The sequence below is a fragment of the Anabas testudineus genome, chromosome 11, assembly GCF_900324465.2.
Source record: "Anabas testudineus chromosome 11, fAnaTes1.2, whole genome shotgun sequence".
Lineage (NCBI taxonomy): Eukaryota > Metazoa > Chordata > Actinopteri > Anabantiformes > Anabantidae > Anabas > Anabas testudineus.
Genome location: NC_046620.1, coordinates 13,362,336 through 13,386,516, shown reverse-complemented (window position 1 = coordinate 13,386,516; position 24,181 = coordinate 13,362,336). Strand labels below are relative to the sequence as shown.

General features: G+C 39.2%; 1 protein-coding gene across 1 annotated transcript in view; it reads left to right on the top strand.

The window, feature by feature from the left end:
• calcr (calcitonin receptor) overlaps nt 1-23,938 on the top strand; it is a 46,999-nt gene extending 23,061 nt beyond the window's left edge. Inside the window, exons 3-23 of the mRNA XM_026348824.1 lie at nt 1,041-1,107; nt 3,340-3,487; nt 3,851-3,958; nt 6,143-6,228; nt 6,341-6,500; nt 6,620-6,730; nt 6,829-6,968; nt 7,047-7,119; nt 7,255-7,365; nt 7,542-7,654; nt 7,891-8,056; nt 8,148-8,258; nt 8,417-8,529; nt 10,004-10,095; nt 12,288-12,414; nt 14,638-14,791; nt 15,446-15,506; nt 15,682-15,748; nt 15,857-16,075; nt 16,668-16,709; nt 21,029-23,938. Of these exons, the coding sequence (XP_026204609.1) occupies nt 1,063-1,107; nt 3,340-3,487; nt 3,851-3,958; nt 6,143-6,228; nt 6,341-6,500; nt 6,620-6,730; nt 6,829-6,968; nt 7,047-7,119; nt 7,255-7,365; nt 7,542-7,654; nt 7,891-8,056; nt 8,148-8,258; nt 8,417-8,529; nt 10,004-10,095; nt 12,288-12,414; nt 14,638-14,791; nt 15,446-15,506; nt 15,682-15,748; nt 15,857-16,075; nt 16,668-16,709; nt 21,029-21,250 (2,469 nt within the window). The 5' untranslated portion in view covers nt 1,041-1,062 and the 3' untranslated portion in view covers nt 21,251-23,938. The remainder of the gene's footprint in view (nt 1-1,040; nt 1,108-3,339; nt 3,488-3,850; nt 3,959-6,142; nt 6,229-6,340; nt 6,501-6,619; nt 6,731-6,828; nt 6,969-7,046; nt 7,120-7,254; nt 7,366-7,541; nt 7,655-7,890; nt 8,057-8,147; nt 8,259-8,416; nt 8,530-10,003; nt 10,096-12,287; nt 12,415-14,637; nt 14,792-15,445; nt 15,507-15,681; nt 15,749-15,856; nt 16,076-16,667; nt 16,710-21,028) is intronic.
• Nucleotides 23,939-24,181: the final 243 nt, after the last annotated feature.

Below are 24,181 nucleotides of genomic sequence, written 5' to 3'. Positions count from 1 at the left end.
AGCTGAAACTGAAAATTAGCCGGAGCTATCCGTGTTTCTCTGTTTCATACTATTTTAAATTGAATATCTCAGTGTATAGGATCGACAGTTGTAAAATGTAAACAACTGGTGTTATCACTTTGGTTTTAAGAAACCTTCCTGGATCTTTTTTTTTTTTTTTTTTTTTTATGATTTTGTGACTGTAGATTAAGCAAACATAATTATCAAGTGTTTATTACAATATACAAATATACACAAATATTTTTACTGGGGTATTGTTTGACCCAGTCTAGAGTTTACTCCCTAAAAGCACAACATCCCCACAATTCATGAGCTGAAAAGAGCATCAAAGAGAAAGACGGATCTTCTGGGGATCCCTGGTCAGAGATCTGCACTCCTGGTCTTAAATTATTGGCGAAGACAGTTCCAAGTTTATTTGTCATCCGAATGCTAAGTAGCCTACCATCAGTGTGCTTCTGAAAGCCAAAACAAATACTATCAATCCAGCTAACCTTTCACAGTGACTTATAGGATTTGCTCATGCACGTCTGCCTGCTGAACAGCCTGCCCCCTGGGCCACAGTGGGGTGTGGAGTACAACCAGCAGGTTATCTTAACTGTTCAAACTGCAGCGTGATGGGCCTTTAGCAGAGACTCTGAGAGCCAAAGCAAAGAGATCTGAAGTGAATCCTAATCTCAAATGCACTCAGTTACTGCAGGAGTGGAGGTTCAACATATGATTAATGACCATCAGTTACTTTTGTCTGACTGTGTTTCTGTCTTATGTTTTTTTCCCCCCCTCTTTATCCACACAGTGCAACGTTTCTCTTTCACGCTCTTGTTTCCTTGGACGTGCTTTCTGTCTCGTGCGAAACGTTACAAACTGCCGTGCTTCTGCTGAAGCGTTTTGCATTTCAGATTAATGATTGCTGGTCCTACTTTCTCCTGAGAGGCCATAATCCTGATTTGAAACAGTCACATGTTTGTTCAGTCAGTCACTTTCACGGTAGACAACTCGTTTTTCTGATGGTTTTAACTTCCCGTTCTCCTCACGCTCTCTAGAGATTTCCTGTGAGAGGAAGATATGAAGTTGGTGGGCTCCCTGCGGATCGCTTTGGTTCTCCTGGTGGTAAGCTCTAGTTTTGTTTTTTTTTTATTCTAGGAATGCTATAAGGTAAACATTTGAAGGTCCTATTTTAGATTTTGTCCATTATCATGCTGCAATGTATATGTTTAAAGATAGGATTACATTTTCATTGTACCGTAGATGTGATAGTTGTGGTCTAGTGGTTTTTTTTCATCAGCATAAAAAGTCTCATGATTAATAATCACTCACCTCGTAATTAATAAGGACATTTTATAATTAGCTCAGCATGTTCATTACAGACTTGGGTGATTTAAAACAGAACGTGTGTGATCTAGGATTTTATGTGTGTATTGGCCACCTCTGTACAAAAAAAAAAAAAAAAAAATTAAAGGAACATTTAATCATCACAGTACAATACAAAGTCAGGCTGGTGAGGCAATGGTGAACGTTATGCTGCCTGTAACAGGATCAAGCATGACTGTTTATTCTATTTCAATTATTTATTTTTTTGGTGGTGGGGAGGGATATTCTTAGAGGACTGCTCATACCTCCATGTCATAGCTAACAGCACCCTGACTGCTGTGAGGTACTGGGATGGAAAGCGATGTCAGACATTACACTGGTGTAGTGGGCCCTGTGTGGTGCAGAACAATGCCCAGGAGGAACCTGTACCACCAAGTCCCACCACATACTGTCCCGGAGCTCACTGATGCCCTAATCCGGGTCTGGGAGGAGATCCCCCAGGACACCATCTGCTGACTCATTACAAGCATGCCGAGACATTGTTGGGAGTCTATACACACACAAAGGGCCATACACACTTCTGAGTCACATTGAGTTGTCGTGATGAAATTCGTGCAACTTGAATGAGCCTGTGATTTAAAATGTTCTGTGTGATTTTGAATACAGCCCTCAGTGGGCTGACGATTTTGGTTTCCATCGACTGTTGTTGTGTCATTATAGAGAGATCTTCAGATTGAATAATTCATCACATCACATGTGTGATTTACTGTAAATCCACTTTCAGCATTTATTACAAAGCGGCTGACATGGCAGTCGCACATCCTCCCTGGAAATGTAGGACAATTAGGTATTCACAAGGTGTTTCTTGCGTAAGTTATTTCTGTGACTTTGTCATTTTGTACAGGGTCAGTGCATAAACAGTAAGCTCAAGGATTTCAAGCTACTGTATACAGCAGTTCTGCTAGATCCCTGACATCTGTCTGTTTTAATGAGCATATTCATACATCAAATTTTCTTAATCAATCTTATTATTCTGCGTGATATATCTACTGTATGTTCAGCTTTATGTTTGTGCACTTCCTTCTCTAGAGTGGACTTATGACTTATGTTCATTTAGGAGTATTAATGAATTGCTATAGGTGTGGAGAGCCATTGATATGAAAGAAGATTATTTTTGATATTGGTGGTGGCCTGGTGGTTGTATGTATGACGTCATTTACTTCAATGTTTGGAGTGACATCATATGTACGGCTGCTAAACTGCTACATGGGACATCATTGTTTCCAAGTATTTTTCCTTTCCTGAGCTTTTGTTGGACAGGTAAGGACAATATTTTTGGTTTAATTAACCCCCCCCCCCCCCAGGTTTGCATCCCATTTGTGATAAGACAGTTTGCAAGACAAAGTATTAGAATTCCTAATGTGTTTCAGAAAATTCAACTGCATGAGCTTGGCACTCGGAGAGGCTTAATTTTCAGCCAAAATGTTGTGAGATAAGTGATGGCAAAATGGGCTCTTTATCCTTCAGTGAGCAGCGTTATCAACTCAGCATTTCAGCAGGCTTCCTCATTTTTAATGCTACCTCCAAATTCAAACAATAGAGCAGAGATAAGATTCATTTGGAGAACATCAGCTGCTTAACTACTTTTATGAGCTCCCAAACACTCTTTAATAAGTTGCATGAAATGAGAGTGACTCGAATTTCAAAGCGGAGTGAAATCTTTATCAGATCAGCTTTGAAAATGCTTCAAAACGCCGCATGCACATTCTTCCATTTAAATTTGTATCTTATATAAAGATATATGTATGTTTATCTAGAAAGGATAAAGCAGTGAGATACAGGACATCTAGTTAGCATAATCCTCCAAGATAATTTAGAACTATATTTTATTTTTATTAAGGAAATGTAGCTCATACCAGCAACCACGAAACACACACTAACAACTATCTGTCTACACTCTATAGTCCAAGCCAGCCTAGGCACGTTTTTTCCCCCTCTCCTCTCACCTCTAGTGTTGTGTCGTCTCTGCAGTGCGTTGCAGCAGCAGGCGCTGAGCCAGTCACAGACCCATCGCTCAAGTCTGGACAGAGTATGACAGAGGGACAGAGCCAGGCACTGAGCCAGGGTCAATACAAATGTCTTAAGCTGTCCAGAAAAGACCGCCAAGAAAACAGAACCGGTGAGAAGCCCAAATCATATAAAAAGCTTTTTAAGACCAAATCGATTACCTCTGGGACCACATAATGGGCGTAATGGTGTTGTAAGGTGGTGAATCGGGACCAGAACATTGTTGTTGTTCTTGTTAAAGATAATTACAGTGTTGTCAGGAGTGTTTTAAGCACAACTGACATGATTTAGCTTTTGGAAGTAGAAGCTGTAATCATTTTCAAGGGCAAATTATGTTACTCTCACACAACATACGTATATACAGCTAACATAAGTTACACTATAAACAAACAAACAGAAAGAAACAAACAAAAAACTGAAAAAGTGTCTGAGTTATCAAAGCACAATAATCATTGTACTTTTCTCATCTCCTAAGGCACATTCTGTGAACATATGTGGGATGGTTTGTTGTGCTGGGAAGAAACACCAGTTGGGACATCTGTAACGCTAAACTGTCCAGATCGTCCTGACCTGGACCCAACTGGTAAGAAAGTTTTGCACTTCTCCACCCATTCCACAAGAACAAGCTCAGAGAACCGAGAGTGGTGGGAGTTTGGAAGAGTTTTCTTCATTGGATTTTAATGCCAAGTCACAGAAAAATGATCCAATGTTCTGTGTGTGTGTGTGTGTGTGTGTGTGTGTGTGTGTGTGTGTGTGCGGGTGTGTTTGTATGGCTCTCAATGTGAGGACCAGCATGAATTTTTAACCATTGGGCTGAGAACATTTTTACAAAGTGAGGACATTTTAACCTGAGGGAGGTCGAACGCTGTTGAGCAAACGGTATAATATAAGTTGAGGAGGAAAGCTGGGAAGATTTTGTTTTTATTTTATGTATTTCTGTCCTCCCAACCTCCTAACGAGGCAAATGTGAGGTCTAACATGTCATCTGTCTAAATCATCAATGCATCTCCAGACTGTGGAGAGGAAAATAGAGAGCATAGCACCAGTTCAGCACCGAAACCCTTGAATTCATGGACTGACATCAGCTGGTTCATTCATGCTCCATAATCCCTGGCTCCCTCTCTAACTGTTTGGCTACCAGCTAATTAGAAAAGTCTAATGAAAGGTATGCAGGTGTACAACTCCTCCATTATGACTTGCTGTTGATACGCTAATACCAACACCATCTGCTGCCACATCCCCCCCTCCAACCTCCTCCTTACGTATTGTCGGTAGACTATAATTGATTTAAGATTTATTGTCAGTTCGATTATTACATTTGGATTAGTTCTTCAAGTGGAATCCACAGTGCGGCACGCTTTTCACGCTGTTCCCTCAAGGAGCAGACCCTTTCTGCCAAATTTAACTCTTTGGATATTTTCTGCACAGTGGCCAGTTCCTTGATGTAAGTGTCTCTGACTGAAGTGCATAATGTAATTGCATTTTATGCATGATGTCCTAAGCAATTATGATTTATGTTGAGCATTAAGTAGATGTGGCATAAAAATAGTGCTTTTGCCTTTTTCAGAAAATGAACGGGCTGACGCTTTTCTGTACTGTAGGTCATTCTCTTCTCTTATTACTCGTTAGCTTTGCTGGGCAGACTTTCAACAACTTTGTTTATCCTTTAGACGTCTCATCTTCCACTATTATAATTTTTTTTCCAAATGAAAAACGAATGACATTGCTAAAGCACCACTTTGTAAGCATGACTAAACTAGCAACAACTACTACATTGTATTTGACCTCGGACGAAGGTGAGCATAAAGGTCAGCTAGTATGAAATATTTATAAACTGAACGCAAGGTAAATCATTAGACTATTGTGTTTTATCAATCAGAGTGAAAACAGACATTTATATATATTGGAAGTGACAGAAATTGATTATGTAAGTACACTTTGGATTATTTAACGTTGGGATGGGAATAGAAATAGTTACGGCGACATGTGGAGCGTTTTACATTGTGAGGAATGCAAGGCTCAGTAATGTCAAGTTGAAAAGATCCAGAGTCTGGTTATCTCTGATTCAACAGATGTAATAGAATGGAAAGAGGAGAGGTGAGAGAGAGGACAGAGAGAGGAATGAAGGGTATTGCGAGTAAAAAGAAGCAAAGAAAAGAGGGATTACACAAATAGACGGGGAAGTCAGAGTCAGAGAGATGGATGGGGAGAGAGAATATGAATGAGAAGGTGTTTTTGTAAGAGAACACTCATAAAGGATCTTCCCAAAATGCCTGTGATGTTAAGAGTCCCCTTATGGCTCCTTATTTGAAAGCTGATGCTGCTGATATGAGGCTTTGGGGGAGACGTACAGTTGGAAGTGGTTGTTGAACAGTTGATGAGCTGTCAGAGAAGACTAGGCAGGCTACGGTTGTTGTCAGGAACAATATGATCTCATTCTCAGTCCAGTTGTGGATCTACAGTACATGTGGTTTTAAGCTTGACTTTTGAGAATTTGCCAGAAAATTACTCCAAAGGGTAATTTTCCATTTGACATAACATTTGATGATGCCAAGCTAAATTAATCACAGTTATTCTGCAATGCCAGGATTCAGGGACAGATTTATGTGTTTGGATGATGCCAACTTACTATAAAAAAAGAGCCGGAGATCATGTTGATTGTCTACTGAACATAAACTTCAAACAGAAGCAATAAACTTTGCTTGTAGACGAAGATTTTCGGATAATCGCTGATAAAATGTGCTGTTGTTTTTCTTTTTCTGTACAGAAACGGTGACCAAATATTGCGATGAATTGGGTAACTGGGTCCAGACTGGTTCCTCTTGTCAACCAGCTTCAAAAGATAAATTAGAGGTATTTGGAAAGTGACATTGGTATTTGGACATTGGTTTCCCTGCATGCAATGGTTGAATGAAACAAAGCTTGTTTCAGTGGCTCTTTACTGTATATTCATTTTTTTCCACAGAAGGAAGTGCCCCCTTTTTTAAGTGATGCTCCTGAAGAGCCAACCACAGGGATCACAGGGCCGAACACAGAAAAAGCCAGTGTTGTTGAAAAAATGATCCTTGAAAATGAAAAGAAATGCCTGGAGAAAATGAAACAACATCCAACTCATAATAGCTCAGGTACTTCTACTGTAACCCATTATGCAACTCTGGTCTAACAAAGATATTTTTGGTTTTTGGCTATTAGATTTGTGTTGATTACTGTTGGCCTGTAAACACAGTTTTTATTGGCTCTACAGGTCTATACTGCGGTCGTAACTGGGATGGCTGGCTTTGCTGGGATGATACTCCAGCAGGGACCCATGCCTCCCAAAACTGCCCCAATTATTTTGTGGACATTGAACTCACAGGTGAGCAGTGAGACTTTTTGCTCAGATTTTGCTTCGTTTGTAATTTTTACCCTCCCATAATGAACTCACCTCTAATCCTCTGCTGACTGTCTTTAAAGAGGTTGGTCATGGATTAGCCTTTTCAGAGAAGGCAACTAAGTACTGTGGAGAGGACGGGCAGTGGTTTCACCATCCAGAGTCCAAGCACATGTGGACCAACTATACACTCTGTGCAACCACCCTTGAGAAGAGGCAGAGGGTAAAGTGTTATTACTTTGATCAACTCTCAGTTTGCCTGTAGTGTTATTTAATACTGAAATGTCTGTTTTGTCCACAGAAACTCAAAATGCTTGAGAACGAATATAAATGCCTCTTGAAAATAAACCATGACCCGCCTTTTAATAAATCAGGTAACTCTACCGCCTCCTTAACCTTAGTGTGTAATTTCCATTTTCTATATATCCATTCAATTTCTCCATGACGACAGTTTCATATTAAATAAATGCATTTGCAATCTTATTGCTCCGGCTTTGCTGATGCTGCAGACCTGTACTGCAGCAGGAACTGGGACGGCTGGCTGTGCTGGGATGATACTCCAGCAGGAAGGTATGCCTCCCAGAACTGCCCTGATTACTTTTCTGGCTTTGACCCCACAGGTGAGCAGTGAGAGTTTTACCATTTCCATTAAAAGTCTATCGAATGTACTTACTGTGGACTGTTATTAAATGAGTTGGATTATTTTCCACTACACTTTATGGACACAGCTGTGCAGATTTAAATGAACTGTAACAGATGACATATGGTATTTCTCACATTATTGTTCTTTTTATAGAAAAGGCAACAAAGTACTGTGGAGAGGATGGGCAGTGGTTTCGGCATCCAGAGAGCAACAAGACTTGGAGCAACTACACACTCTGTGCTGCCAACACTAAGGAGAAGTTGAGGGTGATGTATCATTTACATAATTACTGTTCTTGGTTCTTGGTAACTAGCTTTTATAATATGTATGCAAATTAAATAACACTTTAATTCTCCCAACTTACTGTTGCAATCTCAATGAGCATGGTTTCTTTATATTATCTACTAAAAAGTAAGCAGAATTGTGTGCCATGCTTTTTCCATATCTTCATTGCTCATTATGTTATCCTATATGTGCGTGTGTGTGTGTCCCCAAACTGAAGGCAGCAGCCCAGCTTTCAGGAGACACTGAGGTACAGCCCATCGATGAAGCCACGGTCAGCCCCATCATTAATCCAGAAGAGCAGGAAATAGTGCGGAAAAAAATTCTTGACAGTCAGTACAAATGCTTTGAGAAAATGAATCGAGATCCGCCTTATAACAAATCAGGTAGAGATGAAGTTTAGTAAAAGTCTTTGTGTCTTTCTCTTATCGGCTCCTCCTCCTGTGAATGTTCACTCTGTCCATGTTGGTGTTGCAGGGCTTTATTGCAGCCGTAACTGGGATGGTTGGCTGTGCTGGGACGATGCTCCCGCAGGAACCTTAACCTCGCAAAACTGCCCCAATTATTTTGTCGACTTTGACCCCACAGGTGAACAGTGAGACTCCAGAATTTTCCTAACCTCTCAAAATACTATTTTCTTTGATTAATTATTTACCAAGGCTAGTGGAACCAAAAATATGGGTATTAAACAGTATGGGGTTGAAGAAACTGCTATACAATATTTACTACTTAATTGTTACTTGCAGAAAAGGCCACTAAGTACTGTGGAGAGGATGGTCACTGGTTTCGGCACCCAGACACCAACAGGACTTGGTCCAACTATACACTCTGCAATGAAAACACTAAGGCAAAGCTTAAGGTAATTCATTTAAGATACGTAGCTTGCTATAATAGATATACTGCATGGTGGTCACAGTGTGATAGGTCAGCACAATCTTTTATTTTGTTGCCTGGAGTCCTCGAGTATTTGGAGTGAACGTGGAGAAAATGTGGAAACTGTAAATATGTAGCTCTGACGTCGTTGTCCATAAATATTGTGCCAGACGCTATTATCACCAGACATTTTAACTGCCAAGGCACAATCCTCTGCTATACTCAGAATATTTACACGTGGAAAAGTAACAGGTAAATGCACAGCGTGAGATCAAACGTGCTTTTAATCATAGGCGCAGCTAATATTTGATGCATGTGTTTACTTGCTTTAATAGAAAATTCGTTTGGGTAGGGAAAATCTGCTGGCAGCTCAGCTCCACCTAGACGCAGGAGCATGTAAATTAGAGTTTGTTTGACATTCAAACAAACTTTGCTTTGGAACAAAACTATCAAACCAAGCCCTCTGTTTCTCAGGCTATATAGTCAATATAGACCCCAGGTCTGGATTGTCCCTACAAACAGGCCCTTTGTTTACACCGTTACATATTAACGACTTTCTTATCACCAGCTGCACCAGGCTGCTGCACCAGGACACAACAGAGCGTAATTTGTCCAGAAAGAATATGTTTTGCATTTTTGCATTTATTATTTGTGTACAGATGTATTCCATGCTACGACGCAGCGGTAATGTGATCGTAAATTAAGCTTGTGGTTCGGTCGTTCAGTGTTTATGATCTACCATTACCATTGCCATAAATTTCTCACTAATTTCACATGTCTCGGGCCTCTCAGAATGATATTACTGGTGTTTGCTGGACTGCGCCAGACAATATCAAACAAACCAGAAGCACCAGAAAACATAAGCAAAAACAGTCAGACGTGTTTTTGTAACCTTGTGGCATATATAGCTTCTTCTTCCACAATTTCTTTTCCCTTGTCCATGCTGACAGTTTGGCAGCCTTCACATTTTTTTTTAAATCAAACTTCTTTCAACAAGCAAGTAGAAAACTAGAAAACAATCCTTCCTTATTGTCCCATCGGGGACAAGGCAAATTGCAAATAACTTGCACCTGTAAACACAACTTCTCCAAACAAGTCATTTCCATTTTGCCGGTGTACCAGTTGCCGTGGTAGTTTGATGCCAGCCAAGCCAGAGATCAGCTACTCCATCTGCTGCTGCAGAAACCTGCGAGAACGAACAGACGTGATAGTGTGATCCCAAAGTAAAGTAAGATTAAACTTTCCATGAGCTTTTGATAAAGCTAGGACAACGCCAATTTCAGCTCTTCTGGTTTTCATCAGTGTAGTTTTTAAAGGGTATTAAGCGTTCAGACTTACAACTCACCAAAGGTAGTCGATTACACCTCAAAGAAATCCAAATGTTTCTCTATTTCTAACATTTTGTTGCATCCTATACATGTTATCTCTCTCTTGTTTGTGTGTTTTTTTTTTTGTTACAGTCAGCGTTCATCCTGTTTTACATGGCAATTGTGGGTCATGCTTTATCCATAGCCTCCCTGCTCATCTCTCTGGCCATCTTCTTCTACTTCAGGTAAAAACTTCAGGTGAATTCAATGTGATCTTCCCGTCCTCTGTGTGCAATTTTAAGAAAATGACAAGACAGCTCTAGTTCCAGTTTGATTATGCACATTACAGTATTACAGTAAGATTGTTGTACAGTATTGAAAATGGCTGATACAGTTGCTCATGATGCAGTGTCTCTTATGACAAACTTTCACACTGAAAATAGTCGTGCTATTTACACACAGTGTAATTTATACCCCACTTCACTGTTGTTAATTTCGTGCCAACTTGGTTTCCTTGTGCAACACATTTATTACATGGATATTTAGGATTCACAGCTGGAGAGCTGTGACGTCCATTGAGTGCGCTGGTGCTTCGCTCCCATTAGAAACGTGTGCACCTGAATGCATTGCTCATTAATGTTGATCATCCAAATGTACTGCTTAATCCCACAAGGAAAATGAGCACACTTCATTGTGATGCTGCTTTTGAAATTAATTTAGGTAACTGCATAAAATAACAATGTGCATAAAGAAAAGTGAGAATAAAATATATTAAATAAATATATTATATATATATATTAAAATAAAATGTGGGAATAGTGAAAACTGAGAAAAGCTAGCAGACGTATTGCTGAAACTTTACCTCACTATCTCTAAGGGAAGGAACTCAATCATTATGATTTTTGATGGCACAATAAGGTTTCAAACGTGAGGTTGGGGAGGTTTATAAAAATATTTGGAAGCGATGCTTTGTTGGCGCAGCAGTTCGTGAATGCTACAGTAGTAAAATTTGATGTGTTGAAGGGTGTTGACCTCCTAAACGCAGCTGTTATCCAGAACAGATCTTGTAAGAGACCCTCAGTGTGCGGCAAAGTTTTATACACACTCATAAATCTAGCGGCTGTGTTTAGGTCAGGTGGATTATAGCAAAGGCTCATGACCTGCTGAGAGTCAAATGCTTAACTCAGCTACACAGCAATTAAGCGGAACATATGCAATTCGTCAAGATCAAAGTCCTGACAAATTGAGAGCTCAATAAAGTAACAAACTTACTGGCTTAGAAAAGCCAATTTTTATTTCTTCTTCTTTTAACCATAACTTAGCGAATTTATAGCCAAAACACTAGAAATATTGGAAGCTTACGGTTTATTATAGAAACCAGATGTGAAGCTAACAGCGGTATGTGATAGTGTACAGCTGCACGGCTCTATTATTTACAACTCTACATCAACACTATCAGGACTCCTAGATAAAAATACTCCAGCTTGCCGTGGAAAAACAGGAATTGGTTGAACAAAAATGTTAGGACCTCTGACAGAATACAGAATAATGTTGCCATGAGGAGTCAGTCTGTGTTTTGACAATCCCTTTTAGATAAAACCCCTTGTATATAATCATTCAGCAGCTCCTGCATCTCCTTTTATGTCTGAGGCTTTTCGTGTTGAAGGTAACTGCGGCCCTGAGTCGGTATAACTTGCTGTGTCCTGGATAGAGGAAATGTATTATTATTCCTTCATCTTGGGGGGGTGGGGGTTGTGACTCAACAAAGATAAAATTGACCGTAAGCAGTAAAATTATATAACAGTAGAGGATATATTTATTGGAGGCGATATTCTGCAAAATATATTTGATTCAAGGTTTCTTTCAGCTTCTAAGCACTGCAGTCAGTTTGAATTCTGTCCTGAAATGAAAACATTTTTAACCAGTAACCATCAATATGACAATTTTGATTCTAATAGCCGTCACTTTCCATGTCAAGCATCTCGTTATGTTATTAATTCTGAGTGGCCAGTGAAGGTAATGAGGAAGCACCCTTGGGATCCATTATGCATTATTTAACAGCACTTCTCACATGTACAGTAAAACATTTTAAGGCAAATCCAGCTTGTTGATCCCAGGGATTTTATACTAACCACAAAAAATCAGCGCGCGATGAAAGATCCGTTATTTGATATTTTTCAGGCCATTCAGCATCTGACAAGCTCATTAAACTATTAGCCTGCCAGTAATGCCATTCAGTTTTTTCAGATTAAAGATAGAAACTGGAAAAAAAAAAGTGACTGACACGATTAACCGGATAATAATTTATCATTTTTACATTTTTAGACGTCGTTATCGCGTGTGTTTATGTGTCAGAAGACAATTTGAAGTTATCTTTTGAGTTATCACAAAACATCCTGCGTGTTTTCATGTTACAAAATCAATCTTTGTCACACAGGAGCCTGAGCTGCCAAAGGATCACCCTCCACAAAAACCTCTTCTGCTCCTATGTTCTCAATTCTGCCCTTACCATCATCTACCTCATAGGCGTAGTCAACAACCCTGAAGTGGTGAGCAGGAACCCGGTGAGTACCATCTCTGCAGAGATGAATTAAATTAAACAAATGTTACTGACGATGCCAAACAAAAACTACAAACTAAACTTAAATGCAGTTTCTCTGTGTTTTGAATATTTAGTCCTACAAGTTTGAGGGACAGACTTTTAATTAGTATTATATCTCACTATTCCGTATCTTGGCACCAGTACACAGTCGAGAGGAGACCGTTTTTCCTTCCACATTTTCCTGTCAGGGTTTGGAGTCACACTGAATCCCGTATGTGAATTTTTGGAACCCAGAGATCCACTTAGGTAGAGATGATAAATCTGTCTTGTAGGAATGTCTCGCTATCAGGACCGAGCATAAATTCATATGTTACTTTTCAAGAACCACTCCTTTCTGGAAATCAAAACAACGAGAGCCTTTTAACTAAGTGCTGTGCTGCTTCTTTAAAGTTGTTATTGGACCGTTCTCTCCTGTCCACAAAAGGATCTTCTTGTGTGTAGACCTGAATAAAATTAAACAAAAATTTAACAGATTTCAAAATTAAACTTGGTGCGAATAGTGTCAGAATGTGACTGGCTTAAAAAAAAAAAAAAACAGAAACACTCACTCTCAATAGGCAAATGTGCAAAAAACAAAAAAACAAGTGTAACATAAAAACAACAGAGATTGCAGGAGTTGGCTCATGTGTGCACAACTGCCTGCTTTCAAGTAGAGCATCTCTGGCCTGACAAAGCACTGGAGGCATCCAGGAGACAAAAAGCAGCTTCTGCAGCTCTCTCTTTTCATGTATTTATCAAATCTGTCCAGCTGATCCTTCCTTTCTTCACATCCCATCTCCAAATATAAATTGTATATATTTTCTGTTACTCTCTAAAGGTCGACTATAGTAACGTGTTGCACATTGGTTACATTGGCCTTGGTTTTCAAGAGGAAACTGAAAAAGAAATCGTAAGGGCCACTGATTTGGATTCACGCATATGTCTGTTGGAAAAACGGTGTGAAATTTACAGCTGCCAAAGTGAGACTTATGAGCCTGTTTTCTGCACTGGTGATTTAGGAATAGTGGATTGTGGTGCGGATTTGCTCTCACAGAGAAAACAAACTCTTTTTATTCTCTGTGCTGTGGTCATGCAGAGTCTGGTTTGGCCTGCCAGCAGTGTGGGGGAGTGACTCCCCAAAGCTTATGTCAAAACAGGGAGGAGGCTGAAAACATTAGAAACATCTACATGATCTATAGCAGCTTGATATGTAAACCAGAACGCTGTCTGTAACTTTAGACAAACCTGAGTTAGCTGCAAAGTGAAAAGTGTCTGTCTGTTATAATGGAAACTCTTCAAATGGAAAGGGAAACATAGGAAAGTACAGGAGAGACATACGACTAAATGCTTACAAGTAGAAATCTGTTTTGTGTTATTTTTGAGCTAAGACGACCCCCAACAGTTAATGGTAATGCCAGCATCTTTAAATTATAATAGAGATGTATGTATATGACATGCAGGTGTCTTTAGTTCAAGTTCTCCATGTCGGCATCAGGGAAAAAAGGTTATGTACAAAATCACAAAATGTTGATAACATGTCTCCTTAACTCATCTCCTAGGAAATATAACAGAAGTGGAATTGACTTCTTAGTGTTGTGTAAGATAAATTATTTTTAAGAGATGTTTTTCTTGTTTTTTTCTATGACTTTCGTGCATTGCCGTCAGTGTCTGGTAGTCATTAGAGGAATTATAGTATATGGAGCCTCCATAAGTGCCTTGGTAATTACAACATTAGTGCACTGTGGTTAGATAAGATTGACATGATAATATGTCATCAAAGTAATCTCTTTCAAGAAATTATAATAACTCAATCAAAAGAACAGAAAACACAATTAGAAATTAGCACTGTAGAAAACTGTACTGTACTGTACTGTACTGTATAAGAGCCTAATAGGCACTTGCAGAACATGTGTTTTTCTGACAACTTTAAGCAATGTGAGACAAACACAATCACTGTGCACTCCAAAAACAAGGAAAAATCATCGTTTCCATCATAGCTCCAGAGGAGGTAAATGAATAAACACTCTCTCAGTAAGGAAATGATAATATTGTCTAATGATTTTGTGCCATGAGTGCAGAAACACCCCCTCAGATTTTGTTTGTCTCCTGTTGAGATGATGTCAGACGTTTTCAGAGTTTTCTCCAGGGGACTACAAAAACAGACAGATCTACAAATCGTTCTGCATCTATCATACATCCTCTGCAGGTTGGCTGTAAGGTGCTGCACTTCTTCCACATGTACATGCTGGGCTGCAATTACTTCTGGATGCTCTGCGAAGGCATTTACCTGCACACGCTCATTGTGGTGGCTGTGTTTGCAGAGGAGCAGCATCTGCACTGGTACTACCTCCTGGGCTGGGGTGAGTCCATTCACATTTGACCATATATAATGTGAATTGTATTTCATATTATATCTTTAAAAGCTTTTATGTCCTCATTGGACTCGGCGAAAACTCAACTCAAAGGCAATTCGACAAGATGGGAGCAAGTCTAGCAGCCACAATTTACTCATAACCAACTGTTTCTTTTGCTTAGTGCAACTCCTGTCCTGTTTTTCACTTGGCTGAAAAGAGGAATAAAGGGTGCAATGGAACTAAATGGATAACCTTGAGATCTCTGCTTGCTGTGTGTGTGTGTGTGTGTGTGTGTGTTTGTGGATGAAGGACAACCAGTTTGTCAGGTCCATCTGCAGCCAATATGCTGCAGGGACCTCATTGGACTCTGAAAATTGACTGTACAAGAATCCAAGCACTTTATCCAGTCTCATTGGAGAAACACAATTACGAGAGGGAAGTTTGTAGAAATAAGGATGTCAGAGTGGGTCCGACGTGTTTTATACTTTCCAAGATCATATAAAGGGTATTTAGAGAGCAATCAATTATTTGATGAGTAAGTCTAAGATGAACAAAACAACTACCCAGGCTCACCACATGTTTACTGTTGCACGAATGACAAATGAATTTCACTAAATTCACTCAAGACCTCATATGGCCGCTGTCTTTTTCCTATCCAAGGCTTTCCTCTAGTGCCTGCATCCATCCACGCCGTGGCAAGGAAAAAGTATTTCGATGACAAGTGAGTAATGTTCCAGAACTTGTGCAAATAAACACGAGATGTTTACACATGTGCTCTATTGCGTGTGGCAGACTGCGAGAGTGTGCAGACCGATACACATGCATGTTTTTGTATGTGTGTGCGTGTGTACTTTGGGCAGCAGACAGTACTGACTGATATGTTTTTCCTTCTGTAGCTGTTGGATGAGTGTGGAAACCCATCTGCTCTATGCAGTTCACGGTCCTATAGTGGCAGCACTTCTTGTAAGTCAGCTAACCCACTGTTTCAGAATAAGTTAGGAGATATAGGATTTCAGATTAAAATGTGTAATTATTGCTTTGTAATTCTCGCAAGTTTCCCCCTTTCTGCAGGTGAATCTTTTCTTTTTACTAAATATTATAAGAGTTTTGGTGACCAAGCTGAGAGATACACACCGGGCAGAGTCCAACATGTACATGAAAGCAGTGAGAGCCACCCTGATTCTGGTGCCTCTGCTGGGAATACAGTTTGTAATTTTTCCCTGGAGGCCAGAGAACCGGCTGGCTGGGGAGGTCTATGAATACATCATGCACATACTCATGCACTACCAGGTATGTACCGAGCTGACAGCTAGCAGCTAAATTATTCAGAAATTCCATAGAAAGTGCCAGGTAGCGGGCTTGGTTCAAAGCTAATGCAACAGTGATTACCATAGGACAGAAAATTGTTCACTGCTGCCTTTGAGTTGGCTTGAAGCATTTCACATTTCTTGCAATGAAAGAAAACACAATTATCCGTATGCTCTCTAATTAATATATCATATACTTTGAAATGAATAATTAACAGCAATATTTAGATTGAGCACAGCCGTGATGAGCAAGTGCCCTCGTGTCCTGTCAGGCTTGAGATTAAAACGTTTGGCTCGCTTGTTTTCTGCCCTGTGATTGATTGATGTGATTCACAGCTGAATTACCTTTAAAAGAAGTTAGTGCCAGTTAGGCACTCCATTAACTTTATTTAACTACCTGTTAAGCACTTAATTAAACAACAGGCAGACTCTGAAAGGGCTTACTATGTTACTCCAACAGAGACTCTCCTTTTATTTTGAAAGAGCTCTTCATATAATTGCATTGGTGCCATTTTATTTATTTCACTCATGTATTAAAAAAAAACAACTTAATTATATCTGTTTTGCTTTTTAAGGGTTTGCTGGTGGCAACAATATTCTGCTTTTTCAACGGAGAGGTAAGCATTGCATATGTATTTACACACATATATTAGCGGTTTGGCTACACAGTGTTGTGTAACGTTAAAGGATTCATTTAACTGCCTGACAGATGCAGTGATATTTAAAGGACAGATATTCTATAAGAGTTCTCTCACATCACTCCTGGCAAAAAAGCAACTCAGTGTATAACAGTCAAACTGCTTCTAAAATGTGAATAGTGCCATTTTTCGCACGCTGCATTTTTTGTTAGAGCAATTGGCCTTTTATAAAGGTCAACCTGCACATGTTAATCTGCACACTGTTCACTCATGGAGCAAAGAAATGCTCATTGCTTATGACATTAGCTATGAGACATCACACTCCATCAGGCAAAACATTTTCAGATTTTGTTTTCAGGTCAGATCTCTGACATCTTACATCTGTACCTGTAAGCATATTAAGAAGTGACCCATGAATGTCAAACACAGACAAAGTTGTTTTTGGCATTAAATACATGAGTAAAGTAGTTGTAACTTGACAGAGACTCTACATATGTCTTAGTCTTCTGAGACCAATTCAGTACAGCAGAGGCAAAAGCTGAAGGGTCGTGTCAGGTGAACGGTAACATACGGTTTATAAATGACTGTGTGGCTCCAAGTCCAGCTGGAAACTGACTCTGCTATCAAAGGTTTGAGTTTGTCTGTCTGAATGCCACCATGGTGGATTTGAAATTAAACAATCAAGATGTACCATTAGTGTAGACTGTAATTTTAAATTTTGTTAAAACTATTGGTTTAACTGTGTAGGACTTGTAACAATTTTATGTATAACCCTTTACTAAAAGAGGTTCACAAGTATCTGGATAATTGCCTACTCAGTTGTCCAATGTCCAGGTGTATGTCTGTCACTAGTTCATTCATTTTTAAGTAAGAAGACAAAAGGTCTAGAGTGGATTTCAAACGAGGTATCTGGATTTGGAACTTGTTAAGTCCAAAGAGTTGTTACTGCCAGTGAAGCGACCATCATTAGGCTGGGAATTTTAAACACATCTATCAGAGATATAGCAAAAACATCAGATGTGGCCCAATTTGGTACACTCCTAAAAAGAAAGAATGCACTGTTGAGGTCAGGGACTCCAAAAGGCCTGGATAAGGCATAACTGTGGTAGATGACAGAAGAATTTTGTCCCTAGAAAAGAAAACAACATTCACAACAGTTGGTCAGATTCAGAACACTCTGTAGGTGTATCTGTGTTAGTAAACGAGTAAACAAGGTGTAAAGTCTCAAAAGCAGGAATAAACAAAATAAAACAATGTTCCAAAAACCAAAATCACGTCACCTGTAAAAAAAAATGGTAGTGGTAGTGTTATGGTGTGGGCATGTGTGGCTGCCAAGAGAACTGGTTCCCTCTTATTTATTGATGAAGTGACTGTTGACAAAAACAGCAGGATGAGTTCTTTAATGTTTGAGACTATATTATCTGCTCAGATTGAGCCAAATGTTTCAAAACTCCTGGGACAATGCTTCACAGAGCAGCTGGACAATGACCTAAATCAAGCTTTGTAATCAACCCAAGAATTTTTTAAGGCAAAAACACTGCGTGTTCTGCAATTGCAAAATCAATCACCTGACCTCAGTCCAGTTGAACATTTATTTCACTTAACTTTGCCTTTGTGTCAAGACAAAACTGGAAGCAAAATACCAAAAGAACAAGAAGGAACAGAAGACAGCTGCAGGAACGTCTGGCATCGCCGTCCAGTCAGACATCAGGCAATCATTGTTGCAAAGGTTTGCAACTAAGTATTAAAACTGACCATTTCATTCATGATAAGTTTAGCAGCTGGATAGTGTATTGGTATGATCACAGCCCTCCAATTAGGGAGAATGAGGTTCAAACCCCGGCTGTGGCCTACCTTCAGAAGGGATCCTTAGGTAAGGATGCCTCTTGACTTTGCCTTGTACCTCACTTGTAAGTCACTTTGGATAAAAGCATGTGGCAAATGCCTAAATAGAAATATAGTCCTATTTCTATAGAGCCCTGGGGGAGCTATGTATACACATTTTTACAAGTTCAACATGGTAATACAATATTTTTGCCTAAACTTATCAAATTATAGCACATCTTGAATGGAGTGACATAGACAGAAAACATTATAAAAGTGCCCCTGTTCAAACACATATGACCCTTTAGGTCCTTCTGTCAGCTTTTCTAAGTCAGTCTGCAGCAGTCTGACTGTGAACATCCTTAACTTCACGTTTCTCCAAATGCATGAGTTAGTTTTGCACTAAAGCCCAGAACTGGGCATAATTTTGTTGTGGACAACTTTCAGCTCACATGTGACAGGTGCTTTCAAGGCCAAGATCTCTGCAAAGCAAAGCACCAACAATGTGGCCAGGCAATTGCAGACGACTGTGTGTGTGTGTGTGTGTGTGTGTGTGTTTGTGTGTGTATTTGTACAAATTGGGCTGTGAAACTCTGCTTCATTGAAACCCTGTTGTTGTTGCGTCATATTTCTTTGCATGAGAGGAAAACAGGGCAGAGGTGTGCAAAACGAGAGAGAAGCAGATTTAAATACTCAGCATGGGGTGTCTCACAGAGAGGGACTAGCAACCTACTGCGAAGTTGTGTTTTATACATTGAGCCTTGAAAATAGGTCAGACTTAGACATGAGCAGCACAACAACAAATTCTTAAGCAGTATGACAGTATGAGCAATTCCAGATCATAAAGAACGTGCAGAGCATATGTTTAAAGGTCAAGCCCACTTTTTGGGGTAATATGAGGTCAACTAAAACAAAATTGTCTCGGGAGAATGAGAGGGTTTTTTTTTTTTTTTTTTGCTTCAACCACATAATCACCAATTGAGCTCCCCTAATCAGGACATGGGTTTCTGGAGCTGGGTTCAATTCTGTTTTTTGATTTCGAGGCCAAACTGCACAGAGGTGTCTTGTTTCCTCAATAGCTCTATTGTGAAGTTAGGTCAGTGAGACAAACAGCTCTCATGTTGTATTTGTGACATCAAGCAAAACGTTCTGTGCGGAAGCTGTAAGCCCGGCTGCTCTTTTGTCTCATTATAACAATTACTGTCATAATTTATATCATTAGATCATTGTGTGTTAATACACATGCAGTAATTACACTAGTATTAGAGTATTGCATAATAAAATAATTGACATTGCACTCCAGGAAGATCGTAGCTCTGGTTTCTGTTTTTAGAAACTGTGTTCACACTCTGCCTCTTCAGTCAATCAGTGTCTAGCGCTGAATGATTAGTTGTTCAACAGAAAATGAGACTACAGCATTTTTGATAATGATTGGCTCTCTTTTCTTCATTCAATCTGACTTCCAATTTAATTGAAACTGGACTGGAATACATTATAATAAGAGGTGTTTCTAATATTTTGGCCATGCTGTTTATATAAATGACTGGGGCAAAGCGTTGATAAGTAGAATTCATGGCAGAGCTGCCGTATTGGACAACAGTAGGTTGGTAGGTAGGTGAAGTGGTCAGTCAGTTTATGTGGTATGTTTAAATGCTAATGATGGTTTGTTTAAATGACAAATCTCCAGCTAAATACTATATACAGTCAATATTACTAACAGTCAACATAATAATTGATATTGTGATTGCATGATATGGATTTAGTTAAGTGATTATTGATGTGTTTACACACTCTTTTTGAGTTCCCTTTCTGACAAACAAACATTATTTATAGCTGTGCGTGATTATTCACTGCATTGCTCGCGTAAAGTGGGTGTTGTACGCCCACATTGTGTTGTACGGTTGTTTGGATGCCGAAAAAGAGTCGAAAGATGATTCTTTCCTCCAGAGAAGGTTCTGGAGAAGAGGCTGTGGATGACAGATGTGGGGGAGAATTGATATACAATTACATGATTAATTCTTTAACATAGACCTCATTAGAGAGTACATCTTTCTTCCCTTTATAACATGATGATCTGTCCACATGCACAACTTGGCCACACTTTAAGAAATGTGACATTGGTGTTTATATTTCCTAACTGCTGTCTGTTAATGTGCTTGAAATTGGAGTGATCCACATATGCGGCAACAATTATGCTCGCATCAGTTAAGATCACTATCAGTTGAATTAATACGATACCAAGATGGTGTTTATGTGGGCCCTATATTCCTCACATTGCACTGGAACCACATATGGGTTTGTATGTAAATCTGGACATGTGGTAGAATAATTGAGCGGTCAAAGTAGTATAGAAGGAAAAAAAAGGTTGCGGAGAAATGAATAAATACTTAGAACCAAAGCTCTTCCTACATAAAACACTTGAAAATATTGCGACCACAATAACGAACCTTGTATTTTATGTGTGTGACATCCAGGTGCAAGCAGCTCTAAAGAGGCAGTGGATGCAGTATAAGACCCAGTGGGGCCAGAGACGAAAGGACCACTGCTCAATGCGCTCCACATCCTACACGGCCACCTCCATCACAGAGGTACCTGCCTTTATGTACCATCACGACTGTAACAGCGAACACTTGAACGGACGCCACACGGACGACTCTGAACTGGTGGCACTAAAATCAGGAGAGACGTACGCGTGAGTCACACTGAAGACCAAGAGTGTAGCCAAGGAAAAGCAAACAGCAACTGAGGTGTACAGTAAGAGTGGAAGCTACTGCAGTGATTCAGTCGAAGAGGCTAATGGTGGTTTGTTGAGCCCAGGACAGCAACACGGGTCTGGAATGAAGGAGCTCGTTGAGATGGAGGTGGGCTACCGTAGTTACAAGACTGACACTTCATTTTACTTTACATAGCTGTTGTGGCTGCTTTATGAGAACTCTGATGTCGAGAACTTGTGTCATGAGACAAGAGCTGCTTCTGACATGTGTCACTTCCCAAAGCTGCTAAAGTGCGTGAGCATGCTCACGGTGACGGTGCGGAGACGCGAATAACTGTGACTTTGACGAAGGAGAAGGGGGATACGTTTTCCATTTGAGGCGACGGTGCTGAATGTTACCGTGATGCTGACAGCGGTTAAGACTGACATGATGTGAGGCCAATTATGATTAGGATGGTGCGACGATGATGATGGCAGAGTGTAGACTTCCAAACCTCACCGATACCAAAGGGTACTATATGTTGGTCACAGCTATAAGGGGTTGTACTGTGTCCCGCTGAGCTCAGATATAGTACCCTGAAGCAAAGGACACACACACACCCACACACACACACCAATCAACTTCACAAACTTGATCATTTGTGCCATAATAGAGGTCTAAATTTTCAAACCCTCTGTGCTTAAAGCTCTGGAATCGTGTACATAATGTACTTTCACATTGTCTCATTGGAAAGCGTTTAAATGTTTTATAAAGGGTGTTATTTTTGTTTCTATATTTTATTCATGGCAACCCCTAAGTACGCGCTGCGTGTGTGTCCTGTAATGCTGCACTCCCAACTGCTTTGTTGTTTTACAGTCGCTGTATTCATGTCAGTGCTAAATATCACAGGACTGAGAAGCAAAAAATAAGCTAAATACACACAAAAGGTTTATGAATAAAAAAAACCCTATTATTTTAAGGTTAAACAACCATAACAATTGTTTTACTGTGTGATGATTCTAATACGACATCAGTTGTGCCAACGATCCGGACAAAGAAGCAAAGTTTCTCTCACGTGTGAATTCACAGTGTCTGGTTCTATTCTCAGTTATCCGTTGTCATTCTCATGATGCCTTTAGTCGATCTTGTTTTATTTAAAACGTGAGTATCACATTCAAAAAGGCGAAATACCGGTCCTTCATGCATATTTGTAGCATTTTGTACGTACGAACATCTAGGAAAAAGGAAAGAGGAAAGGTCACATCCATTCTGTATGGCCAAATTTAAATATCAAAAACACAAATGCCCCACTCTTGGTCCTAAATGCATTTGTATTAATCCTTTGAAATGAATATGAAGTTTAAGAGTTGTGCAAAGATCACAATGAATTTGCTTTGTGAATGTCTGTAGCCAATATATATATATATTTTAAAAAATCGCCACTTTGCATTTATATATCAACTTTACTAAAGTGCAGTATAGTTTTAAACTACATATCCAGTGACATTTACATTCATCCAAGAACAAACCTTTATACAACAAAAAGACAATGGTCAATAAATTCTCTAGCTGGCTCAGACTATTGTGATTTGCTTTTGAAGGTTTGAAGTTACCAAAATAAGAGGAATGAGATGTATCAGCTTTGGTAACACAGACAAAGCCAGTTAGAATATATTAATTAATTAATTATTAACTATAATAAATTCATTTAGGGCTTTTCACTGTTCATGAGAAAAAAACTAATTATATCTTCTCACTGGATGTATCTTTTCAAATTAATTTGCCTAATCTAATTTGGAAATCTGAGGTGACATGTTTATTATACTTTCAGACTTTTGCACTATAAACTTCCTTATTACATATCTACATGGTGGACAGTTTCAATTGAATGTCTGGTCACAGTGTATGCAGTGATGTTTAGGTTTTCCAGTTATTATTAGCTGGAATAGCAATTTGACAGGGATTTGTATGTGAGGTATTAATGGGTCATAACGAAGTCGAGTTGAAAATGTATATGTGCATGCAACTACACAGTGAAAAGATAAAAATCAACATTAAGGAGTTGTAGTTGATAATATGTTGGAAAATGCAAGTTAACATACTGAACAGTAAATACAGTCGGTCTTATTTCATATAACTACTTCCCTCTTCAATTACAGACATTGAGACAAAAGATATATTATCACTTATACAGTGAGGAAGGAACAGAGTGACAATCAATATGAATGATTGACAACATGCTGTCATGGCAGAGTAGGTTTTACTGTTTTTACACGTGCTTATGTGGAAATATAAAAGATAGTAAATATATATTATTTATTTTGTATAAAATGAATCTTCCTCTTCATCCTTCAAATGATTTATCTTGGATGTTCTGCACACTGTAAGACATAAAAAATGAACAGTTTAAACCTTTTGGATTCTGTAAACTTTGTATGTTCGTGCTCATGTAAATACAAGCAGACACTGTGTATATAATAGAGTTTTGCACTGAAATATTCGGAAAGCTATTTTTGTTACATCCCCGCCATTAATTTTGCCTTGTGTTTGTCTCTTTCTCCCTCTCAGCTCAGACTGGCATCATCTGAAAGCTGATTTTCAAAAGAAAAGCACTTTGTAAGAGCCAAACTGATCTGTGTGGTTTCTTCTTTTTTTAAAAAGAACAATTTAAAACAAAAATACAGATCAAAACAATCTTTGTGGTTGGCTTTTGTTTGAGCAAATAGCAATCAGAGGAGCAGAAGGGCAGCAAGGGTTTGCAATGAGGATAAAGGTGAGAGGATGCTGTTGAATACTATTCTTTTTTTTTATTTTAAATTGTAATTAAATTAGTGATATTATGAACTCTCGACACTATCTTTGTCCACATTCAGGCTTGAGAGAGTTTCTATAATGAGAGAGCAGGGGAAACAAAGGGGATCTTACTCCATTAGA